This window comes from Schistocerca cancellata, chromosome 2, assembly GCF_023864275.1.
Source record: "Schistocerca cancellata isolate TAMUIC-IGC-003103 chromosome 2, iqSchCanc2.1, whole genome shotgun sequence".
NCBI lineage: Eukaryota > Metazoa > Arthropoda > Insecta > Orthoptera > Acrididae > Schistocerca > Schistocerca cancellata.
Window position 1 is genome coordinate 845,731,261 of NC_064627.1, and position 24,766 is coordinate 845,756,026.

Below are 24,766 nucleotides of genomic sequence, written 5' to 3' on the forward strand. Positions count from 1 at the left end.
TGGTGTAGCAATTTTAATGGCCAGTAGTGTATTTCCATGGTGAGTGGGGTTTCAAACTATTTGCAGCAGGTAGCTTTCACAAAAGGCATTTAATTATTTTTCCGAGGAGGTCTTTTCATGCCCACCATTAACAATATTGTCGTTTTGCCATATGTCTCTTGAGGATTAAAATCACATCTGGTGGTTAGAGTGTGACTAGGGAAGTTAAGTACAAGAGAAGTGAGGTTTCCTCTAAAGATTTCAGTTAGGAGATGAGTCGCAGTAAGACACCTGATGGAGTTAGTACTCACAGATGCGATCGAAAACTCGAGAGGAACGTGAGATATCTCGAGATATAACACGAATCGTTCTCAAGTGCAAGAAAAGCCGTCTGGGATACCCAGGTGTATCGGGCAGCTGCTGAGTCGTGTGGTGGTAATCTGCAGATCTGGTGATACGGGGGCAGGCGATAACGGTGCGGTGATAGAGGGGCAGATGATAAGGGGTCAGGAGACAGGGGAACCGGTGCAGCAGGCAGAGGCCGCCATGGGCGCCGACCGGCCGCTGCGCCGGCTGTGGCTGCGGCTGCGGTCGCTGCCGCAGGCCCTGTCGCTGCACCCGCGCGCCCGCCACTTGCTGACGGCCTGCTGGCTGCTGGCCGCCATCACGCTGCTCCTGCTGCTGCTGGGCGTCTCCCGCTCCTACTACGCGTCGCAGAGGCGCGCCGCCGCCCTGCAGGTAGGCCGTCACCCTCAGGCTACTGTGCGTGCATCAACTCCGTACTGAGGTGTCGAAGCCGTGAGATAGCGATGTGCACGTATACAGATCAGGGGTGCCCGCAGGGGGGGGGGGGGGAGGAGGGGGGACAGTGGGGGCATTTGCCCCTAGTGAGAATTCATTCAGTTTACGAATGTAAAAAAATATATATGTACCTGTAACTTTAGGGTTCAGTTATGTATGATTTAAAATACCTGTAAAATTACCACTAAAATAACCGGAAAATATCGATAAACTGACGTAAAAATGATGTAAAACATACGTAAACAGAATTACAGGATGAACTAGAGCAATGAAAAGCTTTAAAGGAGAATCTAACTAAAATTAAAAAATGATGATAAATTTAAAAATTGTGTTTTTCTTTAAGAAATCTCGTTCGTTGAAGATGTGCAAAATTGTTATGTATCCGGGAAGGATGACAAGATATCCTTCAGTTACTTCCGAATGTCGATTTTTAATAGCAGGAAAACAAGTAGTTCAGAGAGAAAAAGCTTAGGACAGGACCAAACGAAAATGGCGGCAAAATGTACAGTCTGCTAATTTAAAAACAGATTTTACTATATTTATTATGTTAGTTTTTTATGTTCGTAACTCTGGCATGGTACTAAAAGTGCATCACTACTTCTAAATTGGATATAAGGGGAAAACATCTGGCTTACCACGAAACGACAAATGCTCTTCAGAGAACAATAGTAATTCAGTAAGCATATTACAATGCGTAGGCCAATTCCCAAATAGAGCTGTATCACATGAAAGAATCGTTCTTAGTCAATACACTATGCAGCTGCAGGACACTATTGTTAAGTGCATAAAAGAAGGTTTCACAGTAATGTAAGTGAATTTGACAGGTTTACACAGTTTACTGTAGTTGCGGCGCGGCACGTTTCTTTTTACCGCCCTGCCAGTGTCCAGCAATGTTCATTTGTCAAGCTAAAAGCTGTAGTTGAAAATACTAGACCACTACTGTCTGCTGCAGGTGGCAACATACATAGAACTGTCCGGTAAACGGGATGTGGCCAGCTACTGAAATAAAAGTTTTAACTTGGCAATGTAAATTTTCAGGTGTATTTTTACGATAAAGATCACAGTTAATACTGCCAAGTCCGTACTAAGTGTCTACACAACGTAAAGCACCCACGCACACCACAGTTTATGGTATTTACACCCGTTACCGAAGTTAATAGAGTTCACTAGATCGTTTAGTTATGAAAATGCTCGCTCAAATATTGTGCACGCTGCTCTACACGTAATACCTGTTCCAGTCTTAGATCGCACAACACGCCACGCGGTTTTAACTAACAGTCAAAAGCAGTAATTTTGATACTCCGTCCGAAATTCCACACGACTTCCACTATACCGTTCTCTTACATACACTTTGTACTACTTCGCGAACTCGTAATTAGCAATTTTCCGCGATTTTATAGTACTTTCGTCGGAGCTCCTTTCAATGACATGTTACTAGTTCGAACCCTTAGCCCCCGACTGACTTAGATCACACCAAAGGCTTTGTTCCCAGCATAGATTGGCGCGAGCCTGCATTTTTCTAATTGGCTGATATCACAAACAGAAAATCAGGTTGCAGTATTATCCCGCGCTAACCCGCGCATTACTTCAATGACCAATCATAGTAAAACATTTCTTTCTATGGCAATTGCTAAATAAATAAATTTAGAAAAGTACCAAATATAAAATTACTCCTTCCGAAATTACCGATTAATTTGTGTCCTACTCACGATTTATTAGTACTATAAACTGACTGCACATTTAATTATAGTAAATCCCCTGTGTAGTTTAACTGGTACTTCATGAATAAACAAAACAATTTTAATTTACTTCTGTTCTTCTTCACTCATACAACACACACACTGCTAATTACTACACATATTAAACAATTATAGTTATGCAAATACATTAAATATTAATCAAACATAACTTTACAACATTGTTTTGACTACGACTGCTAGCACTGTCCGTCAACTGCTGACCTCTGCCTCCTACTAGTACAACTACGTGCAGCTCTGTAGCTCAGGTCCATGTCAGGTGGTGACATCTGTCGATGACTCATGCCTATAACGATATCGTCCTAACAAGTGACAGGAGGGATGCGAAGGCACTACGCCTCATAATGAATCGTTTTTTCCGGATTGTTAATTTAAATCGAACTGCGTTCACTGCATGAGCAGTGTTTTTAAGCGCTTAAACAATTATTAGTGGTAAGAAAACAATTTATTGGCGGAATACAGTTCAGAAACATAAAATCTGGGAATATAGATATGATGAAAAGTTTTTGCCCCTACTAAGACAAATACCTGCGGGGGCCCATGATACAGGTGGCGGTAGTATAGCGTACGCAAGGTACAAAAGTACAGTGAAGTGGCACATCTGTCAGTTATACCGAAGTGATTCACGTGAAAAGGTTTCCGACGTGGTTACGGCCGCATGACGGGAATTAACAGGATTTGAACGCGGAATGGTAGTTGGAGCTATACGCATAGGACATTCCATTTCGGAAATTGTTACGGAATTCAAAATTCCGAGACCCACAGTGTCAAGAGTGCGCCGAGAATACCAAATTTTCAGGCCTTACCTCTCACCGCGGGCAACGCAGATGCCGACGGCCGGGAGTGGAGTCGTTTGCGTAGAGTTGTCAGTGCTAATAGACAAGCTATAGTGTCAAATTACCTTCCGAAAACAGTAGTATTCAATGAACTGTGGATCAAGCCGGACCAACAGGCATTACATGCATTGATCAAAAATTATAGTGCATTGAGAATGCTAGTCTCTAGCTGAAATCTAGATCTGCCAATAAAATTTAAAAAGGACGACTGATAGCTGAAATATATTATTTATGTCAATATAACAGTCGCTGAATGCAACAGCCTTCTGAATTCAAGCTAACCTGATGAGAAATCAATGTGCAAACGTACGACGATCGTATCCCTTAGAACGGTGCGACGAAATGCGTCGTTAATGGACTGTGACACAGACAGCCGACGCGAGTGTCTTCGCTGACAGCACGACATCGTCTGCAGCGCCTCTCCTGGGCTCGTCACCATATCAGTTCTACATCTACATCTACATTTTATACTCCGCAAGCCACCCAATGGTGTGTGGCGGAGGGCACTTTACGTGCCACTGTCCTTACCTTCCATTCCTGTTCCACTCGCGTATGGCTCGCGGGAAGAACGACTGCCGGAAAGCCTCCGTGCTCGCTCGAATCCCTCTAATTTTACATTCGCGATCTCCTCTGGAGGTATAAGTAAAGGGAAGCAATATATTCGATACCTCATCCAGAAACGCACCCTCTCGAAACCTGCACAGCAAGCTACACCGCGATGCAGAGCGCCTCTCTTGCAGAGCCTGCCACTTTGCTAAACATCTCCGTAACGCTATCACGCTTACCAAATAACCCTGTGGCGAAACGCGCCGCTCTTCTTTGGATCTTCTCTATCTCCTCTGTCAATCCGACCTGGTACGGATCCCACACTGATGAGCAACACTCAAGTATAGGTCGAACGAGTGTTTTGTAAGCCATCTCCTTTGTTGATGGACTACATTTTCTAAGGACTCTCCCAATGAATCTCAACCTGGTACCCGCCTTACCAACAATTAATTTTATATGATCATTCCACTTCAAATCGTTCCGCACGCATACTCCCAGATATTTTACAGAAGTAACTGCTACCAGTGTTTGTTCCGCTATCATATAATCATACAATAAAGGATCCTTCTTTCTACGTATTGGCAATACATTACATTTGTCTATGTTAACGGTCAGTTGCCACTCCCTGCACCAAGTGCCTATCCGCTGCAGATCTTCCTGCATTTAGCTGCAATTTTCTAATGCTGCGAATTCTCTGTATACTACAGCATCATCCGTGAAAAGCCGCATAGAACTTCCGACACTATCTGCTAGGTCATTTGTATATATCGTTGGACGCTAGACGACTGGGAAACCGTACCCTGGCCACATGGGTTCCAATTTCATTTGGTAAGAGTTGATGGTAGGGATCGAGTGTGGTGCACACCCCACGATGCCATGGACCCAAGTTGTCAAGGATGCACTGTGCAAGCTCGTGGTTGCCCCTTAATGGTCTGGTGTGTATGTATCTGGAATAAATTCGATTCTCTGTTCCATCTGAACCGATTATTGACTGAAAATGGCTACCTTAGGCTACTTGAAGACCGTTCGCAGCCATTCAACCACAGGATTTTTATGGCTAAAATTTCATCATGTCCTGGGCAACAGCTATTCGTGATACACATTGAAATGTGTGTTCTAATAGGACAACTATGCAAGGAGTTCCATCCAATAACATCCAAACAGCAGACTCTTTACACAATTTATTAAATTGCCAATACTAATAAGTTAACTTGGCATTATAATTTAAAATGATTTATATAAAAAGAAACTTTGAGAAAGATAATGGCGCTTGGCACCATACAAGGAAAGAAGCGAACCAACAACCAATAAATATAGTAACAAAATAATAATTTGATACAACCAAAGGGCGAGGGCAGCTCCCAACGCAATCACAGCCGAGCGAGCTCTCAACACTTCAGAGCCTTCCCACTAGGAACGGTGCCCGAAATAAACCGCTGAGAGCTCCCTGACATGCCTCCCACAACTGCCCACCACTTACGCACCTTGGTTATGTTCTGCAACACACGACAGGTAACACAAGATAAAATACAAAAATACAATACAACATCCGGACAGCACATGATAACCACGGCGCCGTTAACTCGGGCGCTTTTAATAAGTGCCGGAAGCCAACACACACAAATCTCAATAAACAACTCTCGCTTCTTAAAACAAAACAACAAAAGCCAAGTGCACTTGAACTGTCAAACCACAGTCTTAGAGGTGCCTTCACGACACCAAGCGCGACTATCCCACCAAGTTAATAATAACACAGTGAGAAAAATACAAAACATACCACTAAATGCTGTTACACAACCAAATTGACGAGATCGTGTTGTTCAGGTCCCACAAGACCACATATACCAAGCAGCAGTAATTCACTATGTATATACTGTACGAAACCACCCTTCTTAGGCAGACTTTACCTAATGCATCGAATGCCAAATATACCATACATGAACGCTACTCCGGGCAGGATTCCAGTTGAGCAAATAAATTAGTACCAACAATTATCGTAACGAGCCACACACACATACAGCAAAAAGTTCCAACAACGCCGTCCCACATCAGAATGAAGTTCACAAACCGCTGCTGGAGCTTCCAGGGGAAAATCTGACGAGTCAGCCGAGCCCACACTCTAACCTGGCACGCGACTCCAAAATTCAGCAACTAGATGTCTCCGAGCCAGAGTATCACAGGACCCCACCGGACCTCCACATCAGACAGGCAGGCAGAACAAGTACGCCGACTCCAATTAATCACTACCGCATGACCAGCACAGCGGCGAGTCGCCTCCGCCCCAGACCACTCTGCTCATATTGCGAGGCACAACAACCTTAGCGCTAGTCACTAGCAGGTTAGGCAAAGCGAACTTCACGTTCCGTGCAATCCCCGGAAACCGACTACCCTCTCGCCTTCCGCCGGCCACCACAAACACACGCCAGCGACGTCATAGCAAATCGCCACCGGAGCGCCACCCGCACCAGGACAGTGAACGATACTCAATTACAGTGCGCGCTCTGAACAAGATCACAGGATAGCGTCGCGCGCCATATCACACGTAAATAACGTTCTGAACAATTGGAGCGACTGATTTGGCCTCTCAAGTCGCCCGACACTAAGCCCACCAAACATTTATGGGACATAATCCGGAGGTCACTTTAGCCACAATATCCTGCACCGGCAAATATGGACATCTACAGAGGCAGCATGAATCAATATTTCTGCAGGGGACTTCCAAAGACTTGACTCCACGTCACGTCGAGCTGCTGCACTACACCAGGCAAAAGGAAATCTGACACGATGTTATTCACCTCCGTGAGTAACTCTTTTTAATTATATCGCGAGAATGAACTGTTATTAAAATAATAAATGAAAATAATAAACAATAATAATAACTGAGCGCTCCAATATCTGATTTAAACTGCACTCGACAAATCGGTTAAACAGACACTTTTTCGAAATTCCATAGTTGTCTCCCATTACGACGTAGAAGTTTGAAATTTGACGCAAAGGCTACTACAACTTTCCTCCGTAAAGGTGCAAAAGCATCTAGCGCAGTCACCTTCGGACTTGGAGAAGTTTGAAGCAGCCGAGAGTAAACACATCAGGGAAAGAAAAAGCCAGAGCTCTGAAGTTGATGTGAGAGGTAAAGTGATGTAATAATGTCAGACAGGCACAAAATTCACCACAGCTCTTTCCAACGCCACTGTGGGCGTGTCACACGATAGGAAGCTCGTCACGACCCGTTTTACCCACATTTCACCCTTTCTCTTGACACCTATGTGCTGAAGGTCATAACCGCGATGCCCAGCACTGCAGTCACACCGTTTTCCCGTGTGTGACCGTGGAAAACATTTCAGATTCACCGCCGCTCGGCATCGACACAACGGTGGCATAAAGGGCGACATAAGTGGACCCTTTTACTTGGGGCGTTGATTCCCACACATTTCGCCGTCGGACACGAAAGTTTGCTTTGGGTGGAGCAGCGGGAAGGCGTTCTTGACAATTTATCACGCTGATGATACCCTCCCTGTAAGGACATTGTAAGGACATTGTGGGCCTGCATTCGCTTTGAACTTAATTTCACGCCTCTGAAATGTCTACATCTACATCTACATCTACATGTTTACTCTGCAATTCACTTTTAAGTGCTTGGCAGAGTGTTCATCGAACCACAATCACACTATCTCTCTACCATTCCACTCCCGAACAGCGCATGGAAAAAACGAACACCTAAACCTTTCTGTTCGTGCTCTGATTTCTCTTACTTTATTTTGATGTTCATTCCTACCTATGCAGGGTGGGTCAACAAAATATTTTCGCATTCGGAAGAAAAAATTGGTGACTGAAATTTCGTAAATAGATCTCGCCGCGACGAAAAACTTCTTTGCTTTAATGACTTCCATCGGAACTCGCGTATCATATCTGCCACACTCTCTCCCCTATTACATGATAATACAAAACGAGCTGCCCTTTTTCGCACCCTTTCGATGTCCTCCGTTAATCCCACCTGGTAAGGATCCCACACCGCGCAGCAATATTCCAACAGAGGACGAACGAGTGTAGTGTAAGCTGTCTCTTTAGTGGACTTGTTGCATCTTCTAAGTGTCCTGCCAATGAAACGCAACCTTTGGCTTGCCTTCCCCACAATATTATCTATGTGGTCTTTCCAACTGAAGTTATTCGTAATTTTAACACCCAGGTACTTAGTTGAATTGACAGCCTTGAGAATTGTACTATTTACCGAGTAATCGAATTCCAACGGATTTCTTTTGGAACCTCACACTTTTCGTTATTTAGCGTCAACTGCCACCTGCCACACCATACAGCAATAGTTTCTAAATCGCTTTGCAATTGATACTGGTCTTCGAATGACCTTACTAGACGGTAAATTACAGCATCATCTGCGAACAACCTAAGAGAACTGCTGAGATTGTCACCCAGGTCATTTATATAGATCAGGAACAGCAGAGGTCCCAGGACGCTTCCGTGGGGTACTCCTGATATCACTTCAGTTTTACTCGATGATTTGCCGTCTATTACTACGAACTGCGACCTTCCCGACGGGAAATCACGAATCTAGTCGCACAACTGGGACGATACCCCTTACGCCCGCAGCTGGATTAGAAGTCGCTTGTGAGGAACGGTGTCAAAAGCTTCCCGGAAATATAGAAATACGGTATCAACTTGAGATCCCCTGTCGATAGCGGCCATTACTTCGTGCGAATAAAGAGATAGCTGCGTTGCACAAGTACGATGTTTTCTGAAACCACGCTGATTGCTTATCAATAGATCATTCCCTTCGAGGTGATTCATAATGTTTGAATACAGTATATGCTCCAAAACCCTACTGCAAACCGACGTCAATGATATAGGTCTGTAGTTCGATGGATTACTCCTACAACCATTCTTAAACACTGGTGCGACCTGCGCAATTTTCCAATCTGTAGGTACAGATCTATCGGTGAGCGAGCGGTTGTATATGATTGCTAAGTAGGGAGCTATTGTATCAGCGTAATCGGAAAGGAACCTAATCGGTATACAATCGGGACCTGAAGACTTGCCCGTAACAAGCGATTTGCTTCGCAACCCCTAAGGTATCTACTTCTAAGAAACTCATGTTAGCAGCTGTTCGTGTTTCAAATTCTGGAATATTCCATTCGTCTTCCCTAGTGAAGGATTTTCTGAGACCGCAGTTTTTACTCTGGTGTACAGGGTGGTAATCAGTAGGAACCGTTCAAAACCAGACGACGAAGCAGAGAAGGTCGTTTTTGCTTTTTCAGTCCTACTGTTTTGCGTCCTCCTGTTGGTCGTTTGTGAGTTTGAGGGACATGGGGGCGAGGAGGTGCGACATTGAAATACGCTTTAATAAAACTGCTATGGGTCCCTCTAAATCCCATTTTTTTCCAACACCGTCCTCAGTGCCATCTGCGCACCTTTGTTGACCACATCAAATATGAGGGCGTACAGAGACAACCAGTCGCTGCTCACCAGGCGCCAGTGATGGGCAACCATTCTGAGAGTGAGATGAAGGGAAACCTCACATACCTTTGCGTTAAGTGGCAGAGCGACCTCCAACTCCTTCACGAATAGCGAAAGATCAGTGACAAGCATCTGTAAAGATAAATCTCGAGAAAGAAGAATAGGCGAGTCATCTGAATTGGTGACATCTGGGAAGAGGAGGCGCCTCGAGAAGACGGTCGCAAAACTCGTCTCTTTCAGGAAAAGTGCAATTATACGTGAAATACCCACATATTATTCGAGGAAGGAGTGTCCGACAATCAAAAAGCAGCGACCTGCACTTGTCGCAGCGGACCTGTTTCGGGTTAGTTAATCGTCCTTGCTAAGACTTGTGAAAAAGTTAGGAGTTCGCTGTAAATCTATTTCTGGGACGCAAGTTATTAATGGAGCGCCAGAGTATTACAGATCCGTGCTGGCAGTTTCTTAGGGAGTTAGTAGAGGCAAATTTTGACGACATCATTGGACTTCATGAAATTGGGTGAATGCAGGGGACACTAAAACAAGGGTGGACAAACAATACCATCTGAACATATGGCAGCTCCAATTGCTAGGGAACAATAACTGACGCGCATGCCGAAAAATTGAAAGTATTTCATTCCTAGTTGTCAAACAAGACCTCAGACTTCCAGAAATATTTTTACTTTCTTTCTTTGGGCCTCGTAACGCTTCAACGCGGGGTTGGCCTTGTCGTTACGGATCCGGATAGTAATGTAAGAATTGAAGATAAATAGGAAGGAGTGCAATGACTGAGAAAACGATACAGAGAACTTAGTGTGCAATCATCTCCTCACTTATTGGCCGTAATAATTATTCACAGGCTGGAGTGATATGGTCGAGGTAGTTTGCATCGCAAAAGTATCGCACACAAGCATTCGTCGCCAGTTCAAAGCGATGTGAGTTCTCAAACTAAAATCATTGAATGATAGGATCACTATAATCAATGAGTGGACGTGTTAGTGACTGTATTAGTTCTCTTTTAAGTTCAAAAGAAAGTTCCTTTTCTGGTGTATTTTTGTAGTGGATGAAGTGATGCTGATGCCTTCTTAGACACTGCAGCTGTTTGTTCAGTCGAGTCTAAGTGATGGTCTAGAAGTTTCCCTGATTTCTTTGGATGAGAAGAAATGGTTATTATTGTGCTTTTAGGATTAAGAGTGAAAGAGATTCTCGGAACCGAGTAGTATTTTGTGAGCGATGAAGACTGCTTGCGTTTCAGATGGGTTGAGATTCAAATCTATTTTCTGCGTGGATTCTGATAAATTAAACAGATCAGCATTTACGTACTGTAAGTTAGTGCTTGCAGTGCCACACAATTGAATGTCGTCAGCTTCTAAATGACATTTGCAATGGTAAATAGTGATCGACACATCATTAACATATAATGAGAAATATATTGCCGGCCACTGTGGCCGAGTAGTTCTAGGCCCTTCAGTCTGGAACCGCGCGACAGCTACGGTCGCAGGTTCAAATCCTGCCTCGGGCATGGATGTGTGTGATGTCCTTATGTTAGTTAGGTTTAAGTAGTTCTATGTTCTAGGGGACTGGTGACGTCAGATGTTAAGTCTCATAGTGCTCAGAGCCATTTGAACCATTTTTTAGGAAATTAGTGGGCCCAATACTGATGTTTGTTGGATCTATATACTTCTTTCCCCATTGTGACCTATTTTCTCCGATCACTACACATGTCGTGTAGTTATTAGTCTTGATGCAACTTAGTGGAATAAAACACCGTAATTTGGCAGCTTCATTCGTCTACATAATATTGTAAATATTCCACCTGTAGCAGTAATTCTTAGTGTAACTGTAACCCTAACAACGTATGGGACTACTTTATCTCGCAAAAAAATGTTGGGGTAGATCACTCATTATATTAATGTAGAAAATAGGTGCATCCAAGGAAAAAATGGCAGAGTATTACATCTGAGGAAACAAATTAGTTTTTTGACCCAGAACAGAGAGAAAAGAATCAGTGTCGTTTGTACAACAGTAAAGACCTAGCCATAAAAGTGGGCAGGTCCTCAACAAATCCTACGGTTACTAATTTTTTTTAACAAACTTTCTCTTATCTAAAGAGTTGTTGCACAAAAAGTTTATAGCAGCAGGAACACCGAAGCAAAACAATATCGAATTCAACCAAAAGTGAAAGTTTCCAAGGCCAGAGAAGTTTTATCTTCATCACATGGTTTTGAGAGAATTTGACAACAGTGCGTTATGTGCCCTAGAAGAAGAAATGTGTCTTATTAGTCAGTTATCTACACCTCATTAGCGCAGTAGCTGAAGAACGTTCAAAGAAGCCAGATACAGGACATTGCTGGCCACCCAAAATGCATATCAGGTGAAATGTTCAGCACGCGTTTGCGGCCTACGAGAGATACACATAATTAGTATTTTAGCGCATCAAGGGCGCCAGTAGCCCCACCTACAAGCGCTGTATAAATGGGGAACAGGCGGCCGTGTGGACGTACCGGAAATGTTCTATCGTCTGGTTGTTTCGTGTGAGCAGCTTCAGTATGCCTCGTAGAAGACAGCGAGCTTCTTTCGAACACGTTTCGCAGTTCGACCGAGGAACAAGAGTTGCCTGCGAATTATCCGCCAGAGAAATCGGTGGTCATGTCGGACGGAACCAAGCAGCTGCGTTACGGATCTGCACTCGCTCGTTGCCGGGGGGGAACGACGTGCCGACGGGAGCGATTACATCCACGCACGGTGACAGGTATATTGCGGGCGTGGCAGTGATGGATCGCCCTGACGCATTGCGAACCGTATCACAGTAAATTCGGTCTGCTGCGCAACAAGCAGTGTCCGCGCGTACCACTCGACGTCGTTTGAGGCACAGGGGACTTTCCACAAGGCGTCCATTGCTCCGTTTGCCAACCACAGGTTTTTTCACCGGTAATGGTGCGACGAATGACGGTCATGGACAACCGAATGTAGTGACGTTGTTTTTACCGACGAATCCCGATTTTGCCTGCACGATTGTGATGTTCGGAGTAGTGTCTGGAGGCATCGTGGTGATGGATTGTTGAAGTGGCACCTATGCAGTGTCATACTGCCCCTGCACCCAGTATTATTGTTTGGTGTGGTACTGGATTCCATTCCCGCAACCCCCTAGTACGCAATGCCGGTAAACGAAACAGCCAGCACTACATCTCTGAAGTGCTGGAACCCGTTGTCCTCCCATACCTTCGGAGCCTGCCGATGGCCATATTGCAATTGGATAACGCGCGACCACATGTGACAAGCAATGCTTCAGACTCCTTCGTCGCCCATCGGATTGGCTCAAAATGGCTCTGAGCACTATGGGACTTAACCCATCGGATTGCTGTCTTCGCCCCCCTGTTCTACCGATCTCTCGCCTATCGAAAATGTGTGGTCGATGTCTGCGGAACACCCGCTGCTGTACCAGATCACCTTTGACAGTATGTGGAAGCAGTATGGACTGTTGTACGCGAACAACACATCCAAAGCTTCTGTGCTTCAATGCCGAGGCATGTAGCAGCAACTGCAGCCAGCAGTGACGGCAACACGATACCGCTTTCATCTTCAGCACTTCATGTAGGGTTGTATTGTCAGTAATGTGACATTTGTACTACGTGTTATCACCCAAACAAATTTTTCTATGATATTTCCGGTCCTTGGAATTGCATGCTGGATGGCCAGTGCAGCCGCCCTCCATCGATCTGCTGACGCCGACTTCTCTGACGTAAGATACTGATATTGTTAACTACTGTGTACGCCAGACTTTTCGTTATATCTGCACATCAGATGCAGCAGCCACAAACATCTTCACTGTAACGGTGACTAAATTTCGGGTTTTAATGCTAATAATTAATGTTAACTTTTTGCTCAGTCGATCACCCTTCATTTGTTGCTGCGTTACCGAAGACAAGATAGTTAATATCGTCTTTAGATGTTAGTAATTATTTACCAATATACACGCAATTACGGAAATAACTTTAGTTTTTTTAACAACATTCGATAATAATTAAATGATCATGAATGACTGCTTTTTGTCTAAGGGGAAAAGGAGGGTTGGTCTTACAATTACTCACAGCACTTACGGCAACTAAAATGTCCGTTATTTTTATAGGTATTGTACAAAAGACTACGGTCCATTAGTATACTTCGATACAGTCAAACTTCGTACGCTCTTATTTTCACAAAGCTAACTGTCCAGTTCCGTTCTTATACTCAATTTAACGTCCATTCCACAGATACTATTATCAGTTATTCCACATGTAATAGAATTTAAGACTGAGCGCTACTTTTTCTCGCGCACATAATTCCTCAGATATTCTTACTCCCTTTCCTTACGGGAAAAGCTTGTCCCGTAAAAATTAACAGTATTCACTTTTTTACAATTTAACAAAAGTGCCCTGATCCATTCCGTAGCCACACGGAAATGCCCGCTATATTGTACTCCACAGCAGCGTAGACTTATTCAGAGCGCAGAAAACAAAAGGAGAGAACTATGGTTTACATAGTAGAACTCAGAAACAAAAGTAGCCGCGTCAAACCCTCTTTGATTTCCCTGAAGCGCTACTTTGCTGCGGGCGTTATTCTGATGAGAGATTATATATCGATGATTTTGATTAACCCTTTCCCAATGCTATTAATTATTTCCCATATTATCGATCACATCTCCCCTGTATGAGAATAATTCAGATAATATTGTTCTTAGTTAAAATATCGGTTATACCAGCAGTGTATTATTGAACAATACAATTAAAAAAGAAGGCTCTTCACGAAAAGGCACTTACATACAAATGCAAGAGAAAATCAAGAAGATAGCCGTTTTACTTATGGACAAATGTAATGGGTGCAGAACCAACAAGTACTCTGAGTTCATTTTCGCAGCAACATTCCGACTACCAGTGAGATGGATCTGCTGAGAGGAGAATTTTCCTCAATCAGCTACAGCTAGAAATGATACGTTCTCATATGGAGAAGAAAGAGAACAGTTCACGCCTCCGAAAGAATGTTCTACAGGTCAAGGCAAGTTGTTGCGTTACTAACAGACGAATACTATGCTAACCAGATCAGAAAGACACAAGGTGTTCCGTGTGCCAAAACAGATTAGACAGAAAAAGTGGTCACAACGCAAGTAATGCACAATATACACTCCTGGAAATGGAAAAAAGAACACATTGACACCGGTGTGTCAGACCCACCATACTTGCTCCGGACACTGCGAGAGGGCTGTACAAGCAATGATCACACGCACGGCACAGCGGACACACTAGGAACCGCGGTGTTGGCCGTCGAATGGCGCTAGCTGCGCAGCATTTGTGCACCGCCGCCGTCAGTGTCAGCCAGTTTGCCGTGGCATACGGAGCTCCATCGCAGTCTTTAACACTGGTAGCATGCCGCGACAGCGTGGACGTGAACCGTATGTGCAGTTGACAGACTTTGAGCGAGGGCGTATAGTGGGCATGCGGGAGGCCGGGTGGACGTACCGCCGAATTGCTCAACACGTGGGGCGTGAGGTCTCCACAGTACATCGATGTTGTCGCCAGTGGTCGGCGGAAGGTGCACGTGCCCGTCGACCTGGGACCGGACCGCAGCGACGCACGGATGCACGCCAAGACCGTAGGATCCTACGCAGTGCCGTAGGGGACCGCACCGCCACTTCCCAGCAAATTAGGGACATTGTTGCTCCTGGGGTATCGGCGAGGACCATTCGCAACCGTCTCCATGAAGCTGGGCTACGGTCCCGCACACCGTTAGGCCGTCTTCCGCTCACGCCCCAACATCGTGCAGCCCGCCTCCAGTGGTGTCGCGACAGGCGTGAATGGAGGGACGAATGGAGACGTGTCGTCTTCAGCGATGAGAGTCGCTTCTGCCTTGGTGCCAATGATGGTCGTATGCGTGTTTGGCGCCGAGCAGGTGAGCGCCACAATCAGGACTGCATACGACCGAGGCACACAGGGCCAACACCCGGCATCATGGTGTGGGGAGCGATCTCCTACACTGGCCGTACACCACTGGTGATCGTCGAGGGGACACTGAATAGTGCACGGTACATCCAAACCGTCATCGAACCCATCGTTCTACCATTCCTAGACCGGCAAGGGAACTTGCTGTTCCAACAGGACAATGCACGTCCGCATGTATCCCGTGCCACCCAACGTGCTCTAGAAGGTGTAAGTCAACTACCCTGGCCAGCAAGATCTCCGGATCTGTCCCCCATTGAGCATGTTTGGGACTGGATGAAGCGTCGTCTGACGCGGTCTGCACGTCCAGCACGAACGCTGGTCCAACTGAGGCGCCAGGTGGAAATGGCATGGCAAGCCGTTCCACAGGACTACATCCAGCATCTCTACGATCGTCTCCATGGGAGAATAGCAGCCTGCATTGCTGCGAAAGGTGGATATACACTGTACTAGTGCCGACATTGTGCATGCTCTGTTGCCTGTGTCTATGTGCCTGTGGTTCTGTCAGTGTGATCATGTGATGTATCTGACCCCAGGAATGTGTCAATAAAGTTTCCCCTTCCTGGGACAATGAATTCACGGTGTTCTTATTTCAATTTCCAGGAGTGTATAATTACAAAAACTGAATGTGGGTAGTTTTCCTGAGCAGAACTTCTGGTGTAAGTACAGTAAAATTAAAATTTGTTGTCGAATCTCAGAAATATTATAGCGTATTGTATGCTTTGAAAGTACTGAAATAGAGGTTACAATCTCACAATAAATACTTTTTTATTCATTCTGTACCACCAAACCCCTCATAATTTGATGATGTTGTGTTAATACACGGCTCTATGTTCTTGTTGCGATACAAGGATCATACAGGACCCGCTACAACAATTTTGCGGGTCGAGCCACTCACGCATCCGAGGATTAAATGGGGAGAAACTTTTTATGCATCTCACAAAGCGAAAAATCCAGTTTATGCCATGATTACAACAATTTTCGGAATAATTCAACATCTGTGAGTCACAAATTGTAATCCTGTGAAATGGAGCAGTCACACAGAGTCAGTCGTAGGTATGGCAGGTGAACAGACCATCTGAAAAAGTTGCCACACTGTGTGCGACCCATAACAAATAGGACTAATACCCACAGCATACAGAGAAGAGCAGCGTGAATACTTAGGGGTTTGTTTGAGTCTCGAGAGGACAACGCGGAATAGTTGGAAAAGTAGAACTGGCTGACGTAGAGACAGATGCAGATCATACAGCGAAAGCCTATTAAAAACATTTCCAGAATCGCTAATTGGTGAGCAGTCCACAGCCCCCTCTGAATCGCCACTGAGCTGTTCGTCAAGACAGAGTTGTGCTAATTTACGGTACGTCGAGCGGCATTTGAGCAATGAGTCAGCCCGCGTTCCATATGAGACTGTTAGCTGAGAAAACCATTGCATGTGGTACAATGCTAAGAACCCGCTACCATGCACTCCACAGTGGTTTTCAGAGTATGTATGTATACATATATTATTTATATAGATTTAGATGTACAAACCTGCGAAGTAAATTCTCATCAGCTGTATGAACGTATAAGATACAAAAGTTTAACGGGTACCTTGGTGTATTTTATATATGTCATACATCGACTATGAAAATTGCCAGAGGATGTGGGCACTCAAGGATGATAATTCATCATAATTCTCATATACGTGCTGGGTAGATCATGATTCTGCCAATTCATTGACATGTGATTGTATTCTGAGTAAAGTTGGATAAATACCTTATTTTAAGTAGCTATTATTTACCAACAGCGGCAGAGTAGTATTTCGTTTCAGCGTAGTGCAAATATATTAAGCAATCCAGCAGTAATTTTCACACTTCCCAAAGTGACTACAGCCACACTTAATTACCAGTGCACATCATGGAAGCGGCGCGCAGCTGCCGTTTCTGCCTCTTAATGCACAGCTTGCCTCGTTTCAGAGTCCAAGCGTCCCCTTACGGTCGGATTTACGGAACATGATTTTCCTATCATCGAGCTTCAGAGGCCCATCCGTGACGTTTAATATCTCTTCTCACAGTAATTATAGATTTTACTTTAATGAAATTTTATGACTTTTTCTTATTTGTCAAGTTAGTCACAATTTTAGAAAAAAATATTAAAGTTTACTTATGGCTTGAGACACGTTTCCAAACGTACGTACCTCGCAGGTCCGTCCGCTTAGAATCAATTTTTCAGCAACCAGATGTCTGTCTGCGCAGCACCTGTTACGTCATTCGCCATTGTTAACTCACGCTATTATTCTTTCACTGTTCAGCAGTCCGCATTGAGACAAGCACTTACTTATTTTCGCGCAGTATTTCATACACGTGTGTTCTAGAAACTAAAAATGTTACCGGGAAAGAGGACAATCAAATGAGAAGATGAAGTACTCGTTGGAGCAATCTTCTGATTCTGGGAACCCACCTAATGAACGTAAATCTTCCATTGATAATGAGGTAGATGTCGCTGAAAACTCATAGCTACACAAAAATCAAGATCATGAACAATCCCATTACGAAGATTGAGAAGAACAATGCAGTGCAAACTCTGCTGAGCGTTACTCATTCTTTTCTCGTAATGGGAATGAAATATGGGCTAAAGATCCTCAAGCTCGAATTTCTGGTAGGCGTAGCAAAAACGACGTATTAAAAGAAGACCAGAGACTTAAATGGTTTTTGATTAGGAACTGTTATAATGAAGAGTCTTGCTTCATTTTGTTCTGTCGTGTGCCTGTCACTGACAAAATGTGTGCGTGGACCAACAAGGAAGGTCCAATCCTTTACGAGGACTGTTTCTTGGTGGTCTAATCCCGACTGGATTTTACAAGTCACTAAAAGATGATAACAGTCACCTTTGGAGTATTGAGAAAAGCCGGCCACAGTTCAGTGACATTATATCTCGCAGCTACTTCCATGCTATTCTGATGGTGTTGCACGATGCAGCAGCCCGACATGAACGTTGGTCAAGTGGCAAACTGGAACCAATCAGAGAAGTTTTTGTGACGTGAGTAACTACCCTTAGGGATGCCTATATTCCAGGATGGTGCATGAGGTGGATGAACAGTTCGAAGTCGCTTTCCATTTCGACAGTACATCCGATCAAAACCTGATAGATATGGAATAAAGTTCCGGGCAATTCGTGACAGTGCAACAACGTACTGCTGGAAGAGGAAAGTGTATTTGGGAAAAGAGGAAGATATCTGAGCCGTGTAACTTCCAGGAAACCCTGATGACTGAACTTGAAAAGTCTGGACGTAATATCACGTGTGATAATTTTCTTACATCTCTCCACTTTTCTCATTATTAGTTGCCTACAGATCTGACATTAGCTGGTACTATCCGAAACAATAAAGGTGAACTGCCTGCAGATTTTATTTCACCTAAAGGACGTAAAATATGCTCTTAAATATCTGATTTCCATTCAGATGTGTTGATATCGTCTTATGTCCCTTAAAGAAACAAAGTTTTTACCTAACTTAACTTTCTTCATGACGAACCAATGGTGTCATCATCACAAATAAAGAAGCCTGAAGTTACAACGATATACAGTGTTACAAAGGGCGGCGTTGTCACCGTGCACCAAAAGACGCGATGCTACAGCGAGAAGAGATAAACAAGTTTCTGGCCATTGGTGGTTTTTTCAACATGGTCGATGTAAGTGTAATGAAAGCATATCTACATCTACATCTATACTCCGCGAGCCACCTTACGGTGTGTGGCGGAGGGTACTTATTGTACCACTATCTGATCCCCCCTTCCCTGTTCCATTCACGAATTGTGCGTGGGAAGAACGACTGCTTGTAAGTCTCCGTATTTGCTCTAATTTCTCGGATCTTTTCGTTGTGATCATTACGCGAGATATATGTGGGCGGTAGTAATATGTTGCCCATCTCTTCCCGGAATGTGCTCTCTCGTAATTTCGATAATAAACCTCTCCGTATTGCGTAACGCCTTTCTTGAAGTGTCCGCCACTGGAGCTCGTTCAGCATCTCCGTAACGCTCTCGCGCTGACTAAATGTCCCCATGACGAATCGCGCTGCTTTTCGCTGGATCATGTCTATCTCTTCTATTAATCCAACCTGGTAAGGGTCCCATACTGATGAGCAATACTCAAGAATCGGACGAACAAGCGTTTTGTAAGCTACTTCTTTCGTCGATGAGTCACATTTTCTTAGAATTCTTCCTATGAATCTCAACCTGGCGCCTGCTTTTCCCACTATTTGTTTTATGTGATCATTCCACTTCAGATCGCTCCGGATAGTAACTCCTAAGTATTTTACGGTCGTTACCGCTTCCAATGATTTACCACCTATGGCATAATCGTACTGGAATGGATTTCTGCCCCTATGTATGCGCATTATATTACATTTATCTACGTTTAGGGAAAGCTGCCAGCTGTCGCACCATGCATTAATCCTCTGCAGGTCTTCCTGGAGTACGTACGAGTCTTCTGATGTTGCTACTTTCTTGTAGACAACCGTGTCATCTGCAAATAGCCTCACGGAGCTACCGATGTTGTCAACTAAGTCATTTATGTATATTGTAAACAATAAAGGTCCTATCACGCTTCCTTGCGGTACTCCCGAAATTACCTCTACATCTGCAGATTTTGAACCGTTAAGAATGACATGTTGTGTTCTTTCTTCTAGGAAATCCTGAATCCAATCACAAACCTGGTCCGATATTCCGTAAGCTCGTATTTTTTTCACTAAACGTAAGTGCGGAACCGTATCAAATGCCTTCCTGAAGTCCAGGAATACGGCATCAATCTGCTCGCCAGTGTCTACGGCACTGAATTTCTTGGGCAAATAGGGCGAGCTGAGTTTCACATGATCTCTGTTTGCGGAATCCATGTTGGTTATGATGAAGGAGATTTGTATTATCTAAGAACGTCATAATACGAGAACACAAAACATGTTCCATTATTCTACAACAGATTGACGTAAGCGAAATAGGCCTATAATTATTCGCATCTGATTTATGACCCTTCTTGAAAATGGGAACGACCTGCGCTTTCTTCCAGTCGCTAGGTACTTTACGTTCTTCCAGCGATCTACGATAAATTGCTGATAGAAAGGGGGAAAGTTCTTTAGCATAATCACTGTAGAATCTTAAGGGTATCTCGTCTGGTCCGGATGCTTTTCCGCTACTAAGTGATAGCAGTTGTTTTTCAATTCCGATATCGTTTATTTCAATATTTTCCATTTTGGCGTCCGTGCGACGGCTGAAGTCAGGGACCGTGTTACGATTTTCCGCAGTGAAACGGTTTCGGAACACTGAATTCAGTATTTCTGCCTTTCTTCGGTCGTCCTCTGTTTCGGTGCCATCGTGTTCAACGAGTGACTGAATAGGGGATTTAGATCCGCTTACCGATTTTACATATGACCAAAACTTTTTAGGGTTCTTGTTTAGATTGTTTGCCAATGTTTTATGTTCGAATTCGTTCAATGCTTCTCTCATTGCTCTCTTTACGCTCTTTTTCGCTTCGTTCAGCTTTTCCTTATCAGCTATGATTCGACTACTCTTAAACCTATGATGAAGCTTTCTTTGTTTCCGTAGTACCTTTCGTACATGATTGTTATACCACGGTGGATCTTTCCCCTCGCTTTGGACCTTAGTCGGTACGAACTTATCTAAGGCGTACTGGACGATGTTTCTGAATTTTTTCCATTTTTGTTCCACATCCTCTTCCTCAGAAATGAACGTTTGATGGTGGTCACTCAGATATTCTGCGATTTGTGCCCTATCACTCTTGTTAAGCAAATATATTTTCCTTCCTTTCTTGGCATTTCTTATTACACTTGTAGTCATTGATGCAACCACTGACTTATGATCACTGATACCCTCTTCTACATTCACGGAGTCGAAAAGTTCCGGTCTATTTGTTGCTATGAGGTCTAAAACGTTAGCTTCACGAGTTGGTTCTCTAACTATCTGCTCGAAGTAATTCTCGGACAAGGCAGTCAGGATAATGTCACAAGAGTCTCTGCCCCTGGCTCCAGTTCTGATTGTGTGACTATCCCATTCTATACCTGGTAGATTGAAGTCTCCCCCTATTACAATAGTATGGTCACGAAACTTCTTCACGACGTTCTGCAGGTTCTCTCTGAGGCGCTCAACTACTACGGTTGCTGATGCAGGTGGTCTATAGAAGCATCCGACTATCATATCTGACCCACCTTTGATACTTAGCTTAACCCAGATTATTTCACATTCGCATTCGCTAATAACTTCACTGGATATTATTGAATTCTTTACTGCTATAAATACTCCTCCACCATTGGCGTTTATCCTATCCTTGCGGTATATATTCCATTCTGTGTCTAGGATTTCGTTACTGTTCACTTCCGGTTTTAACCAACTTTCCGTTCCTAATACTATATGCGCACTATTTCCTTCAATAAGAGATACTAATTCAGGAACCTTGCCCTGGATACTCCTGCAGTTTACCAATATTACGTTAACTTTTCCTGTTTTTGGTCTCTGAGGACGGACGTTCTTTATCAACGATGATAATGTCCTCTCTGGTAAGCCGTCAGGTATTTTATCGTTTCGCCCAAGGGGGGGTCCCTCTAACCTAAAAAACCCCCGTGTGCACGCCACACGTACTCTGCTACCCTAGTAGCTGCTTCCGGTGTGTAGTGCACGCCTGACCTGTCTAGGGGGGCCCTACAGTTCTCCACCCAATAACGGAGGTCGATGAATTTGCAACCATTATAGTCGCAGAGTCGTCTGAGCCTCTGGTTTAGACCCTCCACACGGCTCCAAACCAGAGGACCGCGATCGACTCTGGGCACTATGCTGCAGATATTAAGCTCAGCTTGCACTCCGCGTGCGATGCTGGTTGTCTTCACCAAATCAGCCAGCCGCCGGAAGGAACCAAGGATGGCCTCAGAACCCAAGCGGCAGGCGTCATTCGTTCCGACATGTGCTACTATCTGCAGCCGGTCACACCCAGTGCGTTCAATAGCTGCCGGAAGGGCCTCCTCCACATTACGGACGAGACCCCCCGGCAAGCACACCGAGTGCACACTGGCATTCTTCCCCGACCTACCCGCTATTTTCCTGAGGGGCTCCATAACCCGCCTAACGTTGGAGCTCCCTATAACTAATAGGCCCGCCCTCTGTGACTGTCGGGACCTTGCCGGAGAATCGGCCACTGGCCCAACAGGCGAGGCATCCTGTGGTGGCTCGGAAACGATGTCATCACCACTAGGAAGCACCCCGTACCTGTTGGAAAGGGGTAAGGCAGCTGCCACGCGGCCAGATCCCACCTTCGCCTTTCGGCAGGCACGCGCGAGCCCACCACTGTCCGCCATTCACCCTGGAGTGATGGCTGACCGGTAAGATGCTCACTGCCGGAAGACGCAGCGACATCAGGGGTTCCATGTGACTCCAAGGCCACCGAAGTAGGCATAGGTCTCACCACAGTTGCCCCAACGCCACTACGAGCCGACGCCTGCCCCTCGAGCTCGATGAGCCTAACAGACAAAGCCTCCACCTGCCCCCGAAGAGTGGCCAATTCTCCTTGCGTCCGCTCACAACAACCACAGTCCCTACACATGACTATGTTTACCCTACTCTATACGATGACAAATTCCCAAGATAATCTTCTGATGAGCTACTCTGATAATCAAGAAACACTCACTGAAATACGAGACGCGAAAACTACGCTAGGTTTTCCCAGAAAAACTATTTAAAAGCTAAGCGCAGCAAATAAGTACAAAAACGCTTTATACAAACAGTACTCGCTGCTGCTGGTGCTCTCGCTCTGGCTGTCAGAAGACAACTGCTGATTCAAGTGACTAGTGGCTAACGGCCGCGAAACAAACAAAAGACGGTTTTAGGGCGCTTTCTGTTCTAAACGATCAAGAAAACACTAAGAAATCTAACACGAAAACTACGTAAAGTTTTATCAAGAACTGTTAGTTACTATGCAGAGCAGATAAACACAAATAGAATCCCTTCCTTAGTGGAAGGTCGTAAACAAAATACAAAATAAACGCTTTATACAAATAGTACTCGCTGCTGCTGGTGCTCTCGCTCTGGCTGTTACAAGACAACTCATATATATAATTTGGATGATACTGTCTTCCAATAAAAATGAGACATCGGACTTTCATCGTCAATTTCGGAAAGCAATTGGTGGGGTAAGGATGTCACCGCATCCAGGAAGGGAAATGAAAACACCAGCTAAGAAAAGGAGATGATGTGCATATTGTATAGAGAAGAAAGACAGCAACAGTCATACTGAATGTTACAAGTGCTCTAAGCACTCGGATCATTCTTCCTGTAGATCCTACCCAAATTTTCAATAATAAAAAAATTCCCCATTAAAAGTAACAAAATTTTGTCATTTTAAACATAAACTTTAAATAAATAAAATTATTTGTAGGTACTCACACTTAAATGTCCTTCGCAACATTAAACAGTGTCAATTTAAACAAGACGGGCGTGAGGGGACCCGACTGATAGACAGTGCTATACTGATTTTCTGGCAAGCAGAGGATTAAGCTCACACACAAACATATATGTACAGTATAAATGAGAATGATAACATTGTCTTTCGAACCTGGAAGTGGTTCCTCCAGTTTCTTGCTCTACATACAGTGTAAATGGTATGCAACAAGAGTCGTTGTTTTGTTTTTTTATGTGGGGGAAAGATTTAAATTTTTTTTACAAGGTATCAGGTTAATTCGAGAGGAGCAGTATTACATGACACGAGAGAGTGTGGGAAACACAATACAAGTTGGTTTTGTGTGCGCTTAGATCATCACGTTTTATCGACCTTATTCTTGCAAGTTGTGCAGCTTCCATTGTGCCCGCTGTTGGTGATCAAACCATAAAGAAGCTTTCGTATACTCAGGGGGTCGGTTGGCAAACTCCTCCTTCCTAATCGGCCTACTGAATTACAATGTAATTGCCCGTGATCGCGTATGCGTAACGAAATTTTACAGTGAGCAAGGCTATCGTTACCTAAGGGAAATAATACCGGTTCGTAGGAGGAAATTGTACAACAGATCGTTGTGTAGGAAGAATCTAAATATTGATAACAATTTTTAAATGGGTGGAACTGAGTGCAATCGCTCACAAACCACACATGGGGCGGGGGTACGGATACCACGTAACAATTTTAATACAAAAAATATTTACAGTACATAAAATACAGTTTAGCTAAACAAGAGACAACTAAACGATCGCCAGCCACTAGGGAAATGAATATTTACAATCCTAAGAAAGATAATGGCAAAGGAAATTAGGCAAATAATCACTGGCGTGGCAACAGAAGGTTCTCACGTTTATACACAGCACAACATTGCACGAGAAGATAAGTGAATGAGAAAGTACTGAGTTTTCAGTTACTTAATCTGAATTACTTAATTGTGAAAGCTAAGTTT

The 24,766-nt window shown here is 44.3% G+C and overlaps 1 protein-coding gene across 1 annotated transcript in view; it reads left to right on the top strand.

The window, feature by feature from the left end:
* Positions 1–525: 525 nt before the first annotated feature.
* Positions 526–24,766, top strand: part of LOC126159222 (galactosylgalactosylxylosylprotein 3-beta-glucuronosyltransferase P-like) — a 172,577-nt gene continuing 148,336 nt past the window's right edge. Inside the window, exon 1 of the mRNA XM_049916500.1 lies at positions 526–717. Within this exon, the coding sequence (XP_049772457.1) occupies positions 526–717 (192 nt within the window). The remainder of the gene's footprint in view (positions 718–24,766) is intronic.